The sequence below is a fragment of the Pristis pectinata genome, chromosome 12 (genome assembly GCF_009764475.1).
Source record: "Pristis pectinata isolate sPriPec2 chromosome 12, sPriPec2.1.pri, whole genome shotgun sequence".
NCBI lineage: Eukaryota > Metazoa > Chordata > Chondrichthyes > Rhinopristiformes > Pristidae > Pristis > Pristis pectinata.
In genome coordinates this window covers 56,890,479-56,912,321 of record NC_067416.1, presented here as the reverse complement: position 1 = coordinate 56,912,321, position 21,843 = coordinate 56,890,479, and the positions used below count along the sequence as shown (strand labels likewise).

The 21,843-nt window shown below is 48.5% G+C and overlaps 1 protein-coding gene across 1 annotated transcript in view; it reads right to left on the bottom strand.

The window, feature by feature from the left end:
* The window catches only part of LOC127576521 (titin-like), a 380,637-nt gene that overhangs the window by 330,210 nt on the left and 28,584 nt on the right, over nt 1–21,843 (bottom strand). Inside the window, exon 11 of the mRNA XM_052026998.1 lies at nt 19,174–19,193. Within this exon, the coding sequence (XP_051882958.1) occupies nt 19,174–19,193 (20 nt within the window). The remainder of the gene's footprint in view (nt 1–19,173; nt 19,194–21,843) is intronic.

Here is a 21,843-nt window from a genome sequence, read left to right as displayed (position 1 = left end):
CCTTGCACACCACACGCTCTATGACACTATCCCATCATTATCAAGAGACTCACCCCCACCAATAACATCAATGTCCCATGTCCCACCATTCGTTCAATCACAGCATGGCTCCGTCTATCTGTCTAGATCCCTTAAAGTTAACCACCCTTCATTCAGAGCCCAACCCCTGTCCCCATAACACACACACAGAATAACCAACCTAGTGTCCATTCAACCATTGAATCAGATTCACATCCTTCTGATCCACTTGCTGAAAGGACTCTCTTCCATTCTGTTTTCTTGGATCCAGCATCTCCTCTGATATTACCCTCACATCAGTGCTTTCAAGGTGTCTTCTTTCCCCTTCATCGTGGCTTCTCCTCCACCACAGTTGACTAAACTCTCAACCACGTCTCTTCCATTTACAGCACTCCCACTCTCACTCCATTGTTTCCTCCCACTCATCATCAAACCCACAAGCACCCACATTCAATGTGATTCTCTGTAATTTCCACCACCTTCAATGCAATGTCATTGCCAGACAAATCTTCCCTCCCCTCCCATGTAACCCTCCAAAGGCTCAGTTACTCCATAATTCCCCATTTCAATCTTCCGCATTGATCAACTGTGACGGTACAACATCCGCTGCCCTTCTCACTGCAGGAGATCAAACATCCCAACTCTCAGAGATCCAAGGGCTCCTTTCAGGTGAAGCAGTGATTCATTTGTGCATCTTCCAATTCCTGTACTTGGTGCCCTGCTCAGGACGTGGACTCCCCCACACCGGGGAAACCACAGACCCAGTGACTGCTTTCAAGAACTCCCCCCTTTCTACAGATTCCACTTTCCTCTCACCTGAATTCACCGCCCCACTCTGACCGTTCTCACTCTGACATCCCAATGTGTTCCAATGAAGCCTGAGGGAGGACATCACATCTCCCAATGAGGCACATTACAGCCCCGGGGCTCAGAGACGTCCTCAACAATCTCAGATAACCGGCCATTCCAGTTTGTGACAGAACTGTCCAGCCCCGATGAAGAACATTCACCAACCTGCAACATTAACCCAGTTTCTCTCTCCCCACACACGCTGCCCAACCCGCTGAGTTTCTCCAGCAGGTTGTCTGTTGCTCCACATTCCGGCATCTGCAGCCCCCGGGAAACAAATTGTTTCCCTTTGGTGATTTTGATGCAAGAATTAGAAAGGACAGAAAGCTTTGGAAATGTTCAGTCGGCATATAAAGAGAAGTAAAGGCAACTTCATTAGAATCGTGTGGGACAAGGATCCTGTGTCCGTCCCGATGCAGAGTCTCCACCTGAAACGCCGCCCCTTCCTTTCCTTCCACAGATGTTGCCTGGCCCGCTGAGTTCCTCCCACAGTTTGTTTGATGCTCCAGACTTCAGCATCACAGTCTCTTGTGTCTTCAAGAGGATCCTCCTCCTGATGAACTGTATAGAACAGGGACTGTTCGTCACTCACACACTGCACTGTGAGAGACGAGTGAATGACCTCATGGCAACACGTTTTATTCAAGTGCTGGCACCCGATAGACGTCATTGTCATTGAAGCAAAGGACATGAAGGATGTTGGAATGACAGGAGGTGACAGCTGCTGGACTGACTGCCTCATTCACAGAGAATCACTGACACGTTACAGTGTGGAAGAAAGTCAATTGGCCTATTAAGTCTGTGCCGGCTGTATGCAAAAGCAAACCAACAGGTCCCCCTGCCCTGCCTTTCCTCTCATCCTGCAGTTTGTTTTCCTTTCAATTTTCCAATTCCCTTTTGAATGTCACATATAAATTTGCCTCCTCTACCAGGGCTGCCAGTGCTTTCCAGACACATGCCACACACTACATAAATCATTCCTTCCTGATGTGACTCTGATTCTTCTGACAATCCCCCTCATTCTGCATCCTCTGGTTCTTGACTCTTCCATCAATAAAAACAATTTGTCTCTTGGTCCACGTGGCACCTTCATGATTATAAATACTTTTACAGATGTCCTCTCCATCTGCTCCTTTCCAAAGAAAACAGTATCAGATGCTCCATTTTCCGCAGAATTGAAGTCCGTCATCCCTGGAATCATTCCTATATTCTCTCTGAGGTTTCCACATCATTCCTCTGATACTGTGTCGAGAATTAGGCATAATACTCTGTTGTGGCAGAATCAGTTCTGTTGAATATACATCATGGTTTCCTTGTCTCCCACATTTCTATTGTTTGTGCTGCAGAGGGATTACTAACAATTGAGGTGATGTTATTAGCTTGATACCTGGTTGTTTTTGTTGTGGACGTGGTGTTCATACTATAGACTGTGTCACAAGTGTGATGGTCACATACCTGTGGCTGTTAGTGATACTGAAATCATGTTAATACTGCAGATGGTGTCAGTGATGTGATATTTGCATACCCACGCTGTTCGTTCTTTAAGGATGGTGCTCACACCATAGACAGTGTCCACTGTGTGACATAGATAAAATGACAATGTAGGAGCAGAGATTTGTTTCCAAGTGCAGATGGTGCATGACAGGCAGGCAGTGACATTTCCAATACCCTGAGTGCACTTGTCCTCCTCTGTGCCAGAGGTTCGAGAGAATCCGAGTGGACGTGCCAAATCTCCTCAGACGCCTATGAAAGTGAATACGCTGGTTGGCTTTCTTGGTCATTGAATCAGAGTGAAGGGACCAAGTGAGGTTGCTGGTGATGTGGGTGTCAAGGAATTGGAAACTGTTGACCAGCTCCATTGGCGTTGTACAGCAGCTCCATTGATGAGGACAGGGTTGTATTCACCCTCTTGCTTCCTAAGATCAACAGCCAAATTGTTTGTCTTGCTGACATTAAAGGCTAGGTTATAGTTCTAACACTGTGATACAAGGTTTGTGATCTCCTTTGTGTAATTTGTCTCATCATTGTTGTTGATCCAGCTGACAGCAGTGGTTTCATCAGCGAACTTAAAGATCCAGTTGGCGCTGTACTTGGCCACACAGTTATGGGTGTACAGGGAGTAGAGCAGGGACTGAGCACACAACCCTGAGGAGCACCAGTGTTGAGGGTCAGGCTGGATGAAATGTTATGACCAATTCTAACCAACTGGTGCCTGCCAGTCAGGAAGTCTAGAAGCCGGTTGCAGATGGAGGCTCCAACGTCAAGGTCCAGGAGTTCAGAGATGAGCTTATTTGATATTGTGGAATTGAAGGCTGAGCTGTAGTCAGTGAATAGCATCCTGACATAGATAATCTTGTTGTTGGGGTGATCCAGAGCTGAACGTAGTGCAAGGCAGCTGGTGTCTTCTGTAGACCTATTTTTCCTGTACGCAAATTTCACAGGGTCCAGACTGTCTGGGAAACTGGCACTGATGTGGGCCATTTCCAGTATTTCAAAGCACTTCATTCTGGTCGATGTCAGAGCTACTGGTCAGTGGTCATTGAGACAGGCCACTTTACTTTTCTCAGGGACTGGAATGATGGAGGTTTCCTTGAAGCAGATGGGGATAGTAGATTGTTGAACGGAAAGGGTGAAGATGTCAGTGAAGAGGGTGGTGGGTTGACAAGCACGTGATTTCAGAATCTATTGTGGGACTGCATCTGGGCCGACCGCTTTCCGAGAAATTGCCCTCATGAAAGCAGATCTGATTTCTGCCACCGAGATGCATGGAACAGAGCCAGCAGGGGATGCACCTTGGTGGGAATTGGTTTGTCCGCTGAAAACAGGCTTAAGAAGGAATTGATTTCACCTGCAAGAAATGTGTCATTGCCAGAGATCATTCCTGATTTCGGCATAGCCCATGATGGTGTTCAGGCCCTGCCTCAGGCACTTGGTATCCACTCAAGCCTCTGTCTTGTTCTGGAATTTTCTCTTGTCATCTCCAATAGCTTCACTGGCCTTCTAGTACGGGGTCCTCCATCCTGAAAGCCTTGGATCTGGACATTGGCAGAGAGTGGATCTGTCTGTTCATCCAAAGTTTCTGGTTCGCCAACCCATTTCTTGATGAAACTAATGACGACTGAGATAGGCTGGATGAAGTGTTCCAGTCCATTGACCCAAGGCAGTCCTGAAGTAGACCCTCAGCCTCCTTGGACCACTGCTGTATTACTCTCTTCGTTGGTTCCTCACGCTTCAATCTTTGTCTGTGAGCCGGCAGCGGCAGTGCTGACAGATGACCCAACCGGCTGAAATGAGGGTGAGGGATGGAGTGATATATGTGTTTGAATGTGGTGTGGCATTGGTCTGCAGTGTTAACCCCCACTTGGGACAAGAGACATGCTGACGGTGTTTGGGGAGTACATTCCTGCTGTTTGTTTGGTGGAAGTCACCGGCAATGATGAATAGGGCATCAGGGTTTGCTGTCTCAAGAGAGTTGATGGGCAAGTATAATCCGTCCAGTTCCACCTTGACATTGGCTTGAGGTGGGACGTAGACCACCAAGAAGAGGTGAATTCCTTTATATAAAATAGATGACATTTTATGAACAGTGAACTGTACCGACGAACCGCACAGAGAACGCAGGAAATGTGGCGAACGCGCATGCTTGCCGGTCGATCGCCCAGTGGATCGATGGCGCGAACGCGGCAAGTATTGGTGTTTTGGTTTTGGTTTATTATTTTTCACTTGTACCAAGGTACAGTGAAACACTTGTCTTGCATACGGCTCATACGGATCACTGCATTACACAGTGCATTGAGGTAGTACAGGGTAAAACAATAACAGAATACAGAATAAAGTGTCACAGCTACAGAGGAACTGCAGTGCCAGTAGACAATAAGGTGCACAGGCACGGTAGTGTAGTGGTTAGCGCAACGCGATTACACTGCCAGCGACCAGGTTTCAATTCCAGCCGCTGACTGTGAGGAGTTTGTAAGTTGTCCCCGTGTCTGCGTAGGTTTCCTCCGGGTGCTCCGGTTTCCACCCAGGTTCCAAAGACGTAGAGGTTAGGAAGTTGTGGGCATGTGATGTTGGCGCCGGAATCGTGGCAAAAGTTGCAGGCTGGCCCAGAACACTCTACGCAAAAGATGCATTTCAGTGTGTGTCTCGATGTACATATGACCAATAAAGATATCCTTAGATAGATCTATCTATCTGAATGGTCCCCTAGTACAACAAGGTGGACTCTTGACTTCACAATCAACCCTGTTATGACCTTGGATAGATCTATGAAGCAGATGCTGTGGCACTTCTGGCTGGGCCTGGGAGGTCCCGTCGATGACCTGACTGGGATACTGCTCCACGCTCTGAAGGGTGACTGAGTGCATGGCGTGCTGAACGGGATGTCCCCTGGCTGCAACACCAATGCGGAGTTTGTGGGGGTGCTGGCAGACGTCCTGGGGTGTCAGTCCGCCCTCCCCGTGCCTGGGGCTCTGGTCCAGGTCCTACTGGGTGATGCTGCTGGAGGTGCAGTGGGTGGTTTGCCAGCAGACCCTGAAGAGCAGCTACTATTTCCGCTTCCCATCGAACTCACTCTCTCTGTTCCCCCGGGTATGTACGCACATTCCCCCTCTAACCCCCTATCTCTGTTCCGCGGGGTGTGTCTGCACATTGCCCCTCCAACCCCCTCTCTCTGTTCCCCAGAGTGTGTCTGTACATTCCCCCCCTAACCCCCTCTTTCTGTTCCGTGGGGTGTGTCTGCATATTCCCCCTCTAACCCCCTCTCTCTGTTCCCCGGTTGTGTCTGTATGGACTCTGGAGAGCGGCTACCGCTTCCGCTTCCCCAAGCTGCAGGATGCCTCCAGGGACCTGGTGTCCTGACCTCACGGCCGGAGTCGGGAGGTCAAGTCTTGTGAAAATTCAGGGGTCAGCGGCCAAGCCAAGGTGGGCCGGGGGCTGCTGCCGAGATCAGGGGTCAGCGGTCAGTGTTTTCGGTGGTCAGGGAGACGGCGTGCACGCACTGGGGTACGGACCATGAGACTCTCCACCGGATGAGGCTGTAACACCAGGTTTCACAAAGTAATAAAGGCTGTTTGCTTCATGTGAGGCTCCTGTGTCCCTCCAGTGCCTGGGTTTGATGTCTGCTTGGAATCTGACGGGGATATCGGGGCCTCAGCACTGGCTGACGAGTGAGGCCAACTCTCCCTTGCCTGAGGGTTTGTCTCTGTGTGTGACTCCCTTTCCCAGGGCCCCAGTTCAGGGACGACCGGCCCAGTTCATCCCTAGAACTGACCTCCCAACAATCCTCCACAAATAGCCCCAGCACCATTCCCCCAGTCTGTACACGGAGAGACAGGGAGCACGGCCTGGGCAGAGGACGGAGAGGGGCAGGTTATAGAGGCAGGGGTTGGAAGGTGCTGTCTAAGGAGTGTGGTGAGTTGCTGCAGTGCACCGTGTGGATGGAACAAACTGCTGCTGCTGTGCATCAGTGGTGGAGTGAGTGAACAGTTGTGGATGGGGTGCCCGTCAAGCAGGCTGCTGTGGCCTGGATGGTGTCGAGCTTCTCGAGTGTTGTTGAAGCTGCACTTTTCCAGGCCTGTGGAGAGTTCTCGATCAGACTGCTGACTTGAACTCTGTAGATGGTGGGCAGGCTTTCGGGAGTTGGGAGGTGAGTTACTCGTCGCAGATTCCAAGCCTCTGACCTGCTGTTGTGTCTTGCTCATTGTGTACAAGGCAACTCCCATTCAGTTTCTGGTCAATGATAACACCCAGGATATTGACAGTGGAGCATTCAGTGATGGTAATGCCATTGAATGGGTGGAGGGGGAACTAAAACTATGCACAATACTGTAGATAAATAATGCTCAAAGATAACGGATGACAGGCACATTTGTCAGTGAGGCGTCTGCGGAGCGTCTCCTCATCGCCTTTCGGGAATCACAGCCCATCGAGTAATTTGTTGTGAGTCCCGTCTGTCATGTTAAATGACCTGCCCGAATTGTCAAACTGTGATGAATGGCAGCTGCTCTGAAGGACACTGCGCTGAGGGGCTGTGAGCCTGTTGCCCCAGGCCAGCCTGAACCTCCCGAGGAAAGATGAAGATCCGCTGTAGCTTCGTTTTCCTGAGCTTGGACTGGACAGATCTTCAGGCAGTTTGAAGCTTGATCTGCACACAGTGGGCTCAGTGTCTGTAGTCCCCCCTCATCCATCCCCACTCCAAGGCAGCTGACTCCCGTCCTCCCTCCACCCTCCCGGCTGTGGACCTTCCCCTCTGGCCCTCCACAGAACAACTCTGAAATGCACAGAGGGTAATAACTACTTTATTTACATCACTGGGAAGCTGATCAGGCTGCACTTTGCTCTTTTGGCTACAGGTGGAATCACATTTTACCGTTTTAAACTTGACAACATCGACATGTTCAGCGGGAATGCATTTAAGGTGAGAGGGGAAAAGTTCAAAGGAAATGTGGGGGTGGGAGCAAGTTTTATTTACATGGAGTGGTGGGTGCCTGGAATGCACTGCCAGGGGTGGTGGTGGATGCAGATCCGACAGAGTTGTTTAAGAGGATCTTCGACAGGCATATCAATATGCAGAGAATGGAGGGATTTGGACCATTTGTAGGCAGAAGGAATGTGGTGTCATGAGCTTAACTGGACACAACAGGTTGGGCCGAAGGGCCTGTTCCTGTGTTGTAATGTTTTATGAAATAAGTATTTACAAATCCCAATCACTGGGCACAGCATTCAGTACAATTTAACATTACACTGCGACTGAAGCATTTTGAAGCAAAGCAACTTCCTGGATTCGCGAACTTATCCCTGTAGCAGGAAAGTAAAATGCACCTGGAATGGAAATTGTCCTTCATGCAGCAATGTGGCACTTCCTAGAGTTCAGGGATGTCAAACATGCAAAGGCTTCTTTCACCACCGGCTCTCAGTAGAAGGCAGGGGGAGAAGGGGAACCACCAGAGAAAAGGGCTGGCAGACACAATGAACCAACACCTGCTGTCACTGGTTGGAGGAACACGCAGTCCGCCTGCCCCTATTGGTTGGAGATCCGCACCATCCCACCCCTCCTGCTTGCCACCATTGGTTGGAGGACAACGCCGTCATGCCGCTTGACCTACCATTGGTCACGATATTCCAGTCGTGGCGGGGTTGGACGGCAAGAGAATTTCACAGAAAGGCACAGTCGGCTCACAAGATAAAAGTGGATGTTTGATCAAAGTTACAAAATAGGAAAGGGGAGAGGTTTTATGTTTAAACACAGAAAACATCGTTTAAACTTCAGGAACAAAAAGCGCTGCAGATTGCGTCTGTGCCGGAGGGTGACGTTTGTCAGGGATTCCTGTTGAAATTATTCTTTCTGCTCCACATGCGGATCAGACGCCTCAGGGAACTCGTGGGAATGAACTTAACACCAGACGGTCACCGGTTGTGATTTAAAAAAGATAATTAATGCAAGTTATAATCTTCTGCCAATGGGAATGAATGGAGGCTGCTCTTACCCAAACGCCACTGCGCCGGGAATAAGCTCCATCTTGAGTGGAAATGGAGAGTCGATGTTTTGCGTCGAGGCCCTTCATTGGACTGAAAGATAGAGGGGAGATGGACAGGAGAAGGAGGTGGGGGAAGGGGTGGGGCAAGAGCTGTCAGGTGATGGGTGGATCCAGGTGAGGGGGGTGATGAGTAAATGGGGGAGGGAAGAGTGGTAAAAGTGCCAGAAGCTGGGAGGTGATGGGAGGAGTATGGAATAGAGAGAGGGAGGTGGGGAGGGCAGAGGGGAGCAGTGAGGGAGGGGAAGCGGTGTGTGGGTGATGGGCAGACGGAGAGGGTGGAAGAGGGGAAAGAGACATGGTGATGGGGAGCAGGTAGATCAGGAGGAGGGTGAAAAGGGACAGAGGGGGAGCAGTTCCTGCAAGTTGGAGAATTCCATGTTGGTGCTACCATTTTGTAGCCGACCCGGGCGGAAGATGAACACTCCCCAGGGCCCTGCTGGTCACTGTGAAAGACTTACCCTGGTTTGACTGCAACACCTCTCACAGAGTTATAGAACACGGAAACAGGACCTTTGGCCCTACTGGTCCATGCCGACCAAGGTTCCCAGCTCAGCAAATCCCATTTGCCCGTGTTTGGCCAATATCCCTCTCAACCTTTCCAACCCATGTACCTGTCCAAGTGCCTTTTGAAGGGTGTTCTTGTACCTGCCTCAAGCACTTCCTCTGGCAGCTCGTTCCATATGTGGACCACCCTCTGGGTGGAAAAGTTGCCTCTCAGGTTCCCTTCTTACTCGAAACTTGACTGCTTTGCCAACTCAAGCTCCAACCATATCATCAGGTTTTCTGATGATACAACAGTGGTGGGCCTCATCAGCAGGAACGATGAAACAGCTGACAGAGGAGGTGGCGAGGCTGGTGGACTGGTGCTCAGTCAACAGTCTCTCCTTGAACATAGACAAAACAAGGGAGATGATTGTGGATTTTAGAAAGGCCCAGGCTGACCACTCACCCCTGTGCATCAATGGCACCGTTGTACAGAGAGTCAGCTGCTATAAGTTCTTGGGAATACATAGAGCAGACGACTTGTCCTCGTCAACCAACACCTCCTCCCTCGCCAAGAAGGCACAGCAGCGTCTCCACTTCCTATGGCAGCTGAAGAGAGCAAACCTGCCCTCCCCCACCCTCACCACATTCTATAGGGGTCCCATTGAGAGTGTCCTGACCAGCTGCATCTCTGTGGTTGGTGCATGGAATGCGCTGCCTGGGGTGGTTGGTGGAGGCTGATACGTTGGTCAAGTTCAAGATATTGTTAGAGAAGCATATGGAGAAATTGAAGATAGAGGGATATGTGAGAGGAAGGGGTTAGATAGGATTAGGTGTGGTTTGAAGGGAGGCACAGCACGGTGGGCCAAAGGGCCTGTACTGTGCTGTACTGTTCTATGGTTCTATGGGACAATTCTCAGTCCCATCTCTGAGAGAATGCCCCTGCTTCAGTCTTTGTATACCTGGATCAGGTTTTAGAGACACATGCTCACATACGGGGGAGGTTCCCAGTGCCCATAACACAGAGTGCAGAGCAGGTGGTGGGGAGTGTGGCCAGGATTCAGATATTGGGTCGGTACCTCGGCCTTTGGGGTGGCAGAGACTCATCCTGCAACACTCCTTCCTTTCCCCTTCTCTCGCGCTCACTCCGTGCTCCCTCCCTCCTTCCCCTCCCCTTTCCCCTCCCCTCAAATGCCCTTCCTTGCTTTTCTCCCTACCTGTCCTCTCTCTCTCCTCCCACCTTCTCCAACCTCCTTTCCAGACTTTTCAAACCCTTCAATTTGCTGCCTCCTTTCTCCCTCCCACCCCACAGGGCACAGGGTCAGAAGCTGCCTCTGACCAGTTGGCTGCACTTTGTACAAACAGACTGTCTGAGCCATTGGCTGAGAGGAGAGAAGCAGAGACACAAACAGGAAGCAGAAGTCAAAGCCGTTATCTGTGAGCAGTGAAGTGTGTAAAATATACTGGAGGACTGGAAGCACTTACTCACGGAGGGAAAGAAGGAGATGGCAGGCCAGTGTGGGAAGCCGACATTTCTGGAGGGGAGCAGAGGCCAGTGGCAAGGTAAGGTCCTCATTTATTGTACATCCTGGGTTTGGAGATGGCTGAAACAGGAGGGTGGGAGGGAGACTGGTTGCTGAGCGACACACGTTGTTTGTTGGCTGCTGTCACCACGCTGCTGTGAAAGATGGAAGGAAGTTGTCATGGTGTCGCGAGAGAGAGAGAGAGAGAGAGAGAGAGTCCATAGGGGAGAGATGTGTTATCAAGCAGGAGAAAGGAATAATGGTACAGAAGGGAGAAGTGTGTCATGAAGTGGAAGGCAGAGGAATCAGAAGGAAGCTGAGTGTACGGAGCAGGAGAGAGAAAGATGGAGCACAAGGAAGGAGATTGAATGGCAGACAATGTGAGTGGGATGGGTATTCTTTGCTGTATATAAACACTGGACTGTGTTGTTGGCCTCCCTGTCTCATGATTCAGTAGGGATACACTGGGACAATGTTTAAGTTGCTGGATGGAAGTGAGAAGCTTGGTTCATGATCTGGATATGTGAGTTCAAATCACAGCAGCACAGCAGCTGGGGAGTTTAAAGTCAGTTCATGAAGTCTGTGGAATTAAAGGCCTGTGTCAGTAGTTGGTGTCCAAACACATGACTGACAGAGGGAAGGAAATCTGGTGACTTTACCTGGTCTGGCCTGTACGTGAGTCCAGGCCCACAGTAATGTAGCTGATCCTTAACTGCACTGTGAAATGGCCCAGTAATCCACCTGGTTCAAGAGCAGTTGGGGATGGGAAAGAAATGCTGGTCTGATCCACATCCCATGAATGAATAACTAAATGTCACCCACTGTCATGTTGTGTTATGACTGATCCACCACTAGATTGTTTTTATAGATGGATCCCACAGGATTGGGTGTGAGTTTTAACTAAACTGCAATGTAATGAATTCAATGTTATAATGCTTCATGACTGATTCACAATATGTTATTTTTTGATTGTTATGTCATGATATTGTATTGATTTCTTTCCAAGCAAATTCTATTGACAAGTTGTTTCCTTTGTACAACTGGATGTGGGTAGAATTCCCTCAGATATGGCATTGGGAATCAGTCTGCAAAAAATTGTACCGGTCAGGCCTGCTTCTACATGGGACAGGTAATCTCCCCAAGATCCGGTCCCAAGTCATATTCACCCATCACTGGTTCCTACGATATATTCCCCCAGTATATGAACCAGGGCCATGTTCCTCACTACCTGCTCCGCATTCTGGGCTATTGGCACTGGGAATCTCCCCAACTATGTAATTTTGGGTGCAGTCTCTCAAATCTGATCCAGGTATGTTTTCCCAAATGTCTGATCTTGGGGCATTCCCTCAGAGGTGGGTTTGGGAATCTGATCCTGGGGTTCTCCCAAATAACTGTGTTTCTCATATAACTTGCTTCTCATACATGGGAATCAGAACCTTCCCTAAGACTGATCACATATTCCCGAGCTCTGCAGTGTTCCCTCATGCATGAGAGTGAGAATTAACCATAACATCTGGTTCTGGGGCTATTTCCCACTGTCTGGACCTTCAGAGTTTTCCCCAATGTTAATTCCTGGGGTGTACTCCTCCAATGTCTGGTCCTGGGTGCCTTTCCCCAATGTCTGTCCCTTTGACTTACTCTGCTCGTATCAGGTGCTGGTGTGTCTCACCCAAATATCTGTTGTATCCTATTCTATTCTTGGTTTGCATTAACCTAGTACCTGTCCATGTATTCTACTCTTGGTGTGTTTTACCCCAGTGTTGGGTGTATTTTCCTGCACTGGCATATTTTCTCATGATGTTCTCTCTTGCTGACATCACATTAAAACATGTTCATGGTCTACATCCAGCTCTGTGTCACCTGCACTTGTACCAACCCCTCCATTGCCTCTGATTTGGGACCCTGCAGGACGCACAGACTTTTCTTCATCTCAATATTGGGAAGACCAAAGAGGTTAACTTTGGTCCCCACAGTGAATTCTGTTCCCAGGGCACTGATTCTGTTGAGTTAAGTCCCTCTTAAGTGATCTGAGAACAAAACTTCAGGCTGACTGTTCATTGTAGAAGTGAGGGAGAGAGTTGCCGCCTTTCAGCTGAGACATTGAAGTGAGACTGTGAGTGCAGTGGAGAAGTTCCCTTCCCCACATCTTTATGGGATGTGGAGTGGGGAGAGCAGGATAATAGCTTTAAATATGGGATTGAGACACACATTAGAACATCGAACATTACAGCACAGTACAGGCCCTTCAGCCCATGATATTGTGCCGACATATAATCCTGCTCTGATACCTATCTAACCCTTCCCTCCCACTTAGTCCTCCATTTTTCTATCATTCATGTGGCTAAGAGTGTCTTAAAGTCCCTAATGTATCTGCCCCACAACCTCTGCTGGCAGTGCGTTCCACACACCCTCCACTCTCTGTGTGTAAAAAAACTTACCTCTGACATCCCCCTTATACCTTCCTCCAATCACCTAACAATTATGCCCCCGCGTATTAGCCATTTTCGCCATGGGAAAATGTCTGACTGTCCACTCGATCTATACCTCTTATCATCTTGTACACCTCTGTCAATTCACCTCTCATCCTCCTCTCCAAAAAGAAAAGCCCCAGCTCACTCAACCTATCCTCGTAAGACATACAGTCCAATCCGTGCAGCAGCCTGGAAAAATCTCCTCTGCACCCTCTCCAAAGCTTCCACATCCTTCCGCTAATGAGACGACCAGAACTGAACACAATACTCCAAGTGTGGTCTAACCAGAGTTCTATAGAGCTGAAACATTACCTCGTGGCTCTTGAACTCAATACCCCGACTAATGAAGGCCAATGCACCATATGCCTTCTTAACCACCCTATTGACCTGCATGGCAAGCTTGAGGGATCTATGGATGTGGATCCCAAGATCCCTCTGTTCCTCCACAATGTTAAGAGTCCTGCCATGAACCTTGTATTCTGCCTTCAAATTCGCTCTTCCAAAGTGGATCACTTCCCACTTTTCTGGGTTGAACTCCATCTGCCACTTCTCAGCCCAGGTCTGCGTCCTATCCATGTCCTGTTGTAACCTACAGCAACCTTCTACACCATCCACAACACCACCAACCTTTGTGTCATCAGCAAACTTACAAACCCACCCTTCCACATCCTCATCCAAGTCATTTAAAAAACAATCACAAAGAGCATGGGTCCCAGAACAAATCCCTGCGGAACACCACTGGTCATCAACCTCCAGGCAGAATACGCTCCATCTACCATCACCCTCTGTCTTCTATGTGTGAGCTAATTCTGAATCCACACAGCCAAGTTTCCCTGGATCCCACGCCTCCTGACTTTCTGAATGAGCCTTCCCCGAGGAACCTTATCAAATGTCTTACTAAAATCCAGGTACACCACATCTACTGCTCTACCTTCATCAATGAGCTTTGTCACATCCTCAAAAAATTCAGTTAGGCTCATGAGACACGACCTGCCGTTCACAAAGCCATGCTGACTGTAAACATTCCACCAATATGAAACATATAATGAAACGTTCCACCAATATCTGGCTCTGGGATGTATAACAGGCTTCTGAGAAGCTCCTCCAATGAGTCTCCATGTTTTCCTCGATATCTTTCTCGGGGTGCATCACCCCAGTATTCCCACTGTGGGAATCCCTTATGACCATGAGCAGTAAGGGTGGGGCTACACTCACACATTACAGGCTGGAAATCTCTCTGATATGTGTCCCAGGATGCATTCCCCTCTTGTTGGATTTTGAGGCAGGTGAGGTTGCTGCAGTGGTGAGAGAACTAAGATGGGCTGAATGGCTTCCCTCAGTCTTATCACCAATCATTTCATTTCCTCCTTTTCTTTGTTTTTAATTGATCTAATTTCAAATTAAGACATACACTCCAGCGGAAAACTGAAAAATAAGCTACAGGCAATGATTTCCACAACATCTGATTTACAAAATATGACAGAGCAAGACCCCGAGCCCACCCTCCTCACACCCCCCATCCCCAGGTCACCTTCATGCTCCACAATATCAACACCCCCATCCTCACCCCCCTCTCCTCCTTCACTGACCACACTGCCATCCCCTGCTCCCCATTCCCAAACATTAACCCTGCCTTCCTCTCCCCCTCCTGAATCCCCCTCCCTCCAGTGTCACAAACCCTGACATGCTCCCACTGTGACGTCCTCTCCTGTCCCTCCCTCCCACCTACCCCTCTCTGTCCCCCTATTTGCCCTCCAGCATCCCCAGTGCATTTGGAGGTTTATCTCCTGAAATGAGCAGTTGCAGTGCAGTAGCCTGGGATTGCTGAGTGAGCGAGAGACAGAATCCATTTCCAAACATCAGCAGCCACACGGGGATTTCTTGACTGAATGTGGGTCGTGTATCTGATGGTCACTGCTGAACCTGAAATATAGACAAGAGAGTAAGATATTGTGTGTGCCGAGGTGCAGCACAGACTATAACCTGTAAGGACAGGGAAACCAAATAACATGCAGTCTGTCCTCGTTCTGGGAGATGGACCCCCATGGACAGGTGGTCTGTCATTATCCTCTGAGGTCACCCCTAAAGGACAGTGTGGATACCACTTGTGGCCTCAGAGTGATCCCGCCGTTGGGCTCCTGTTTTGGGTCCTGAGTCCCCTGTTGTTCACTAAATACAACTCTTGTTTGATTTCCTTGCCCCAGATACCCAGTCACATTCTGTCACCTTTTGCTGTATCAAGGCCCAGAGGACAGGAGTAAAGAGGAAAGGTTCAAAGCCCCAGCGGATGTGAAGGGCCCCAGACTGCATCGTCTGTTGATTGTGCTGTAGTTGGGATCCCAGAGTCAGGACACAATGTGGTGAGAAATGCAAGGTGAAAGTGTGGGCTTCATGGGATATCCCTGTTGTTGGTCATTTGGTTACCTTGACGACGGTGACGAAGGTGCTGTAGAGGAAACTGATAACGAACAGAATGGCAAAGGCAGCAACTGCCAGCACATTGTCATCTCCATCCAAGTCTCCCAGTTCTTCCTTCCCCTCCTCTCCTGTCAAGTCTGTGCAGGATTCTGAAACAATAGAGAGAGTCAGACTGTTAGTTTCCTGCAGATGTTTCATGAAGGTGAACAACACCCCAATAACATGAAGACAACTGCCTACCCATTGCCCCTTCTTTCTGTATCTCTCCACTTTCTGAAGGACGTCGCCAAATACTTTCACAAAGTTGATCAAAATACTTTTCCCTGTCCATTAACTTTGAATATTTTAAACCGTTGACCTCTCAGGTTGATCAGGAATGTTCTATCCTTTGGACAGTGGAAACTATAACACACACACATCTGTACATAAATATTTATAAATGTATACAGTGAGAGACAGAGCGGAAACCATCGATCCAAGGTCACCTGTTCCTCCCAACCAGGCAACACCTCCCACCCCTTGTGCAAGTCACTCATTTACTGTCTGCCCAAACATACCGGCAAGGAACACTGACAGCCGAAACCCTTCCACATCTTCCTCATTGAACTTTCATTGGTTACACTGATACATACACACATTTAACTTCTCATGGAGCCCACACAGATTTCAAACAGGATCAGACCCGACACAAACAAGTTTGCACAGGAATGCAGGATCTCAGAAATGCTGGTCAATGATATTTGATATGGATTTGACCATGGAATATAGTTTCATTCTCAGTTGATGATACAGGACTTAATTTTGATTGTTGAAGTCATGGTGAGGTCAACCACACTGTTATAAGTTCAACCATCAATTGGTGGTTGGCCAGTGGTGTTGTTGGTCACCCTGTCCATGGAAATCCCTGCTGCAGAGAACCCAGTGAGCCGACACATCTCCATCTCATCCGGTGGGGAGGGTAGCCTTGAGAATGAGTCGACTGGGAATAGACTCTTTTATTCATCTGATGATTACCTTGAATATTCTGCTCTCACACCGACCTCAGCAACTTTTATATCACTAGTGACCTCTCCACATCTAAAAATATAGGCTTTTCTCTTTTGGAAATAAAAGAGAAATTGTGGAAAGTGATCAGCAGGTCTGAGAACAATTGCGGAGAGAGAAAGAGATAACATTTGAGGTGGCATCACAGGTGTGCTCTGCACCTCTGCTTTAACACTGGTTCTCTCCCTGGCTGAGTACTGTGCACCTGTCTGGGTTGCTGGAACTTAACAACTGTCTGGTGCCCAGTTACATTCCTCAATGCCTGCTCCAGTGGAACTCGGAAATCTCCATCGGGGAGGGGGTGGTGCAGTGGTATTATCACTGGATTAACAATCTAGATACCCGGGGCAAAGTCCTGGGGAACTGAGTTTGAATCCCATCATGGCAGATGGCGATAAATTCAAATTCCAATTCTGGAATTAAAGCATGACTATGAAAACCATTGTCGATTGTTAGAAGGAGAGGAAATCTTCCTCCTGTCAGGGAAGAAATGGCCAACACGTGACTCCAGACACACAGCGATGTGGTTGACTCTGAACTGCCCTCTGAAATGGCCCAATAAGCCATTCAGTTGTAATAAAAGACTGGAAAGCCAGAAGGATACCCACACCTCAAGTATTGCAGTGGTTCGAGAAGGCAGCTCACCACCACCTTGTCAAGGTATTGGTACTGGTTGATTATTGTCACTTGTACTGAGGTACAGTGAAAAGCTTGTCTTACAAACCGATCCTCCATGTCAATTCATTACACAGTGCAGTTACGTTGAGTTAGTACAAAGTGCATTGATGTAGTACAGGTAAAAACAGTAACAGTAAAGAGTAAAGTGTCACAGCTACAGAGAAAGTGCAGTGCAATAAGGTGCAAGGTGACTCAAGGTAGATCGTGAGGTCATAGTCCATCTCATTGTATGAAGGAACCGTTCAATAGTCTTATCACAGTGGGGTAGAAGCTGTTCATGAGCCTGGTGGTACGTGCCCTCAGGTTCCTGTAGCTTCCACCCGATGGAAGAGGAGAGAAGAGAGAATGTCCCAGGTGGGTGGGGTCTTTGATTATGCTGGCTGCTACACCGAGACAGCGAGAGGTAAAGACAGAGTCCAAGGAGGGGAGGCTGGTGTCCGTGATGCGCTGGACTGTGTCCACAACTCTCTGCAGTTTCTTGCGGTGCTGGGCAGAACAGTTGCAGTACCAAGCTGTGGTACATCCAGATAGGATGCTCTCTATGGTGCATCGGTAAAAGTTGGTGAGAACTTGGCAACTAGTAATGGGCAATTAAATGCTGGCTCAGCCTGCGAAGCCCACATTCCTTGAATGAATATCTAATAAATACAAAGGCTGCTGAATATAGTCCTCCAGACACTCAGCGTGACAAACGACACAGAGAGATGTTAGGAGGAAAATGTGCAGAGTATCACCCTTCCGGAAATAACATCTAATCTCCAACCCAACAATAACGCTGCTTGTGTTTGATCTTCAGTGAAAAACATGAAACACTGCAAATTGGATCAGAACTGGTGTCACGGCTGCAGTCACTTGAGCATAAATTGTGCATAAGGAGTTCAACAGAATGTTGGACAACTTGCCAGCAGATGGTGACACATCACCCCATTGCTCACAGGCTTGTACCAAGCTCCATCCTGACTTACCCTGGGACTTCCTGATGGACCTCTTCTCCAGTGTTGGCAAACAATTGTACAAACACAAGTACTCAACCCCACTCTCCAAATCTGCCCCAGGACCTTTCGTCATCTGAAGATGTCTTTATCCCTGCTCCTCGTGAGTCCCAAGTCTTCACCCATCCTCTCCTTCACTTCTGTCCATCTCCCGGGTGACCCTGAAATCACTGAGAAGCTGCTCACATAAGGTGGTCATCATCCTGTTCCTCCAGTTCTGCTGACAGGCAGACTTGCTTCAAGTTTCTGAGATGCTGGTGTCCAAACATTGATTCATCGTTCCCTCACTGACAAGGCCGGCATTTCTGGCTCTGCTCCACTGAATGAATCACCAGGTCCATCAGAGGGCAGTGAAGAGTTTGGTGTGGGACTGAAGGATAAGGGTAAACAGGGGAGGAAGGTGGGTGTGCTTCACAAAAGCACATCAGTGAACTAGTTAGGTTTAATGTGATTTTCAGTTTCATTATCACTTCTACTGACAAAAAGAACTGTTAACCTGTTTTTACTTTGTAATCTAAAATTAAAATCCTGCACTGTCACATCAGACGCTTGGGAACAGACTGAAGTCACAGTTCCTGGTGCTGGTACTGAGGGAGTGCTGCACTCTCACACATCTATCTGAGATGGTACACAGAGGCCCTGAGGGCCTTTAACAATGGACGGACAGACCTTGTGTTAGTGTTTTGGAAGAACCTGAAGCTGTGAAGGAAATTTAATTGTTTCAGAACCCAATGCCTCTGGGTGATTAATTCACTGACACAAGCACAACAATGCCACACCTGTCATTCAGTGTCGAAATTGCTTGGCCCGAGTTGGTGGCAGGGGCAGAGTGTGTCAACATTGGAGTGAATCCCAGCACCGTACCTTGAACGTTTTTCACCTCCGGGCTGACACTGGTGTTGGACGGGGGATGAGACACTGTACAGCTGAAGACTGAGTCTTTCTTCCACTCCTCTGTACTCACAGTTAGGAAGTGGCTGGCACTGAAAGTGCCCCCCTGCTCCAGAGCAGTCGGTGTAGCACTGGTGTTGGAGGAGATCAGGGAGCCGTCTTTCTCCCAGGTGACGTTTATGATGTCCGGGTAGAATCCAGAGACCACACACTCGAGAGTGGCCGTGTTCCTACTCTTGGTCCCTTCGTGTGGTGGAGGCAGCAGTCTGACCTTGGGACTTTTTGTCTCCACTGGAACAGATGAGCAAACGATGGAAATGTAAAACAGTTTTACCCGGGTAACTAACGTTGGCCATTTAATCACTGGTCTCTTGCCCACCTTTGGTACTTTTTGTCCGCGCTGACACTGCTGAGGATGAAGAAGGTTGTTGGGCAGAGCACACGTACTCCACCCCACTGGACCACTCCTCCACACTGGTCTGGAGTTGGCTGATCACTGTGTCTTGGGTCCCTTCCTCTCTCAGTTTTTTGGTCACATTTCCTTTAATTTTCTCCGTCTTGCTCACCTGCCAGTAGATTTGGACCTGGCTCAGATCAGCACCCACAACCATGCACACCAGAGCAGCGGTCTTGTTGATCCAAATCTCTTCAGTGGAGGGATTTTGGATAAAGACAGACAATTCTGCAGATGAGAAATAGAAAACTTACAAAGTGGACAAGCTCTGGTGTCAGCTGGCTGCACAACGTCAACATAGACTTGCACTGAATCTCACTCTGTACAAACTGTACATTGGAATGAAATCAGGGTTGTTTAAAGGGTGGGTTGTTCCTCTCTGCTTACAACCTTTGACTGGGAAAGCAAATTCAAACATCAGGTAACATATTTCGTGGGACTCCAAATAGTTGTAAGGCTGTGCGACATTTAGTTGCTGAGTTGTCAACAAATTGCGATCTCAGAGCAGTGAAATGCAATGAGAGATGCAGTTTCTAAACAAAGAAAACATTTCCTGAATTCTTGTCTGGGTGCCTGTGTGGGACTGTTGATCCATTTGTGACATTGGGCCTGCTGAATCATTGAGGTCTCTCATCTCTGATCTCTGATCGGACTGAGACTGGGATTCCTCCAGTTTGAACATCCTGATGCTGACATTCAAATCTCCCATGATCCTGCCTCTCGCAATCTCTGACAAGCACAATTTTCGAGTCAAAGCCAACATTCCTGATGCTCCTACTGAGGGAGTGCTGCACTCTCAGACATGCTGTCTATCTGATATGCTGCACAGTTGCCCAAACAGTGAACTGATCCATTCTGAGACCATGAAGTTTTAGTGTTGGCATCCTCTGTGACCTGGTTATTCAGGTGTTTTGGAAGATCCTGAAGTTGTGAAGGCACCTAAATCAGTATAATTATTTTCCTAGTCTGAGCCTCTGGGTGATTAATTCACTCACACAAGCACAACAATGCCACACCTGTCTTTCACTGAAGAACTTGCTTGGCCCTAGTTTGCACAGGATGTCAACTTTGGAGTGAATCCCAGCACCGTACCTTGAATGCTTTTCACCTCCCGGCTGACACTGGTGTTGGAGGGGGGATGAGACACTGTACAGCTGAAGACTGAGCCTTTCTTCCACTCCTCTGTACTCACAGTCAGGAAGTGGCTGGCACTGAAAGTGCCCCCCTGCTCCAGAGCAGTCAGTGCAGAACTGGTATTGGAGATGATCAGGGAGCCATCTTTCTCCCAGGTGACGTTTATGAGGTCCGGGTAGAATCCAGAGACCACACACTCGAGGGTGGCCGTGTTCCTACTCTTGGTCCCTTCGTGTGGTGGAGGCAGCAGTTTGACCTTGGGACGTTTGGTCTCCACTGGAATAGATGAGCAAACAATGGAAATGTAAAACAGTTTTACCTGGGTAACTAACGTTGGCCATTTAATCGCTGGTCCCTTGCCCACCTTTGGTACTTTTTGTCCGCGCTGACACTGCTGAGGATGAAGAAGGTTGCTGGGCAGAGCACGTGTACTCCACCCCACTGGACCACTCCTCCACACTGGTCTGGAGTTGGCTGATCACTGTGTCTTGGGTCCCTTCCTCTCTCAGTTTTTTGGTCACATTTCCTTTAATTTTCTCCCTCTCGCTCACCTGCCAGTAGATATGGACCTGGCTCAGATCGGCACCCACAACTACGCACACCAGAGTAGCCGTCTTGTTGATCCAAATCTCTTCAGTGGAGGGATTTTGGATGAAAACGGACAATTCTGCAGATGAGAAATAGAAAACTTACAAAGCGGACAAGCTCTGGTGTCGGCTGGCTTCACAACTTCAGCATAGACTTGCACTGAATCTCACTCTGTACAAACTGTACATTGGAATGACTTCAGGGTTGTTTAAAGGGTGGTTTGTTCCTCTCTGCTTACAACCTTTGACTGGGAAAGCACAATCAAACATCAGGGAGCTTATTTTGTGGCACTTCAAGATAGTTGCATGGCAGTGCGACATTTAGCTGCTTTGCTGTCAATAAGATGCGATCTCAGAGCTGTGAAATGCAATGAGAGATGCAATTTCTGACCAAACAAAACATTTCCTGAATTCTTCTTGTCTGGGTGCCTGTGTGGGACTGTCGATCCATTTGTGACGTTGGGCGGGCTGAATCATTGAGGTCTCTCATCTCTGTTCAGACTGAGCCTGGGATTCCTCCCGTTTGTACATCCTGATGTTGAATTTCAAATCTCCATGACCCTGCCTCTCTCCATGTCTGTAACTTCCACCAACAAAACAAGAATATTCAGAGAATATTATACTCCTCCCGCTGTTGTCTCTCAGTGAACAGGACTCCTGTGACCGGTGACTGTGCCTTCTCTGTAATGTCGGTCACAAGCACTGGAAGTCACTCACTAAACCTCAGTGGTAAATCCCCTCTGTTCTCCTTCAAGCTGCTGTTTGA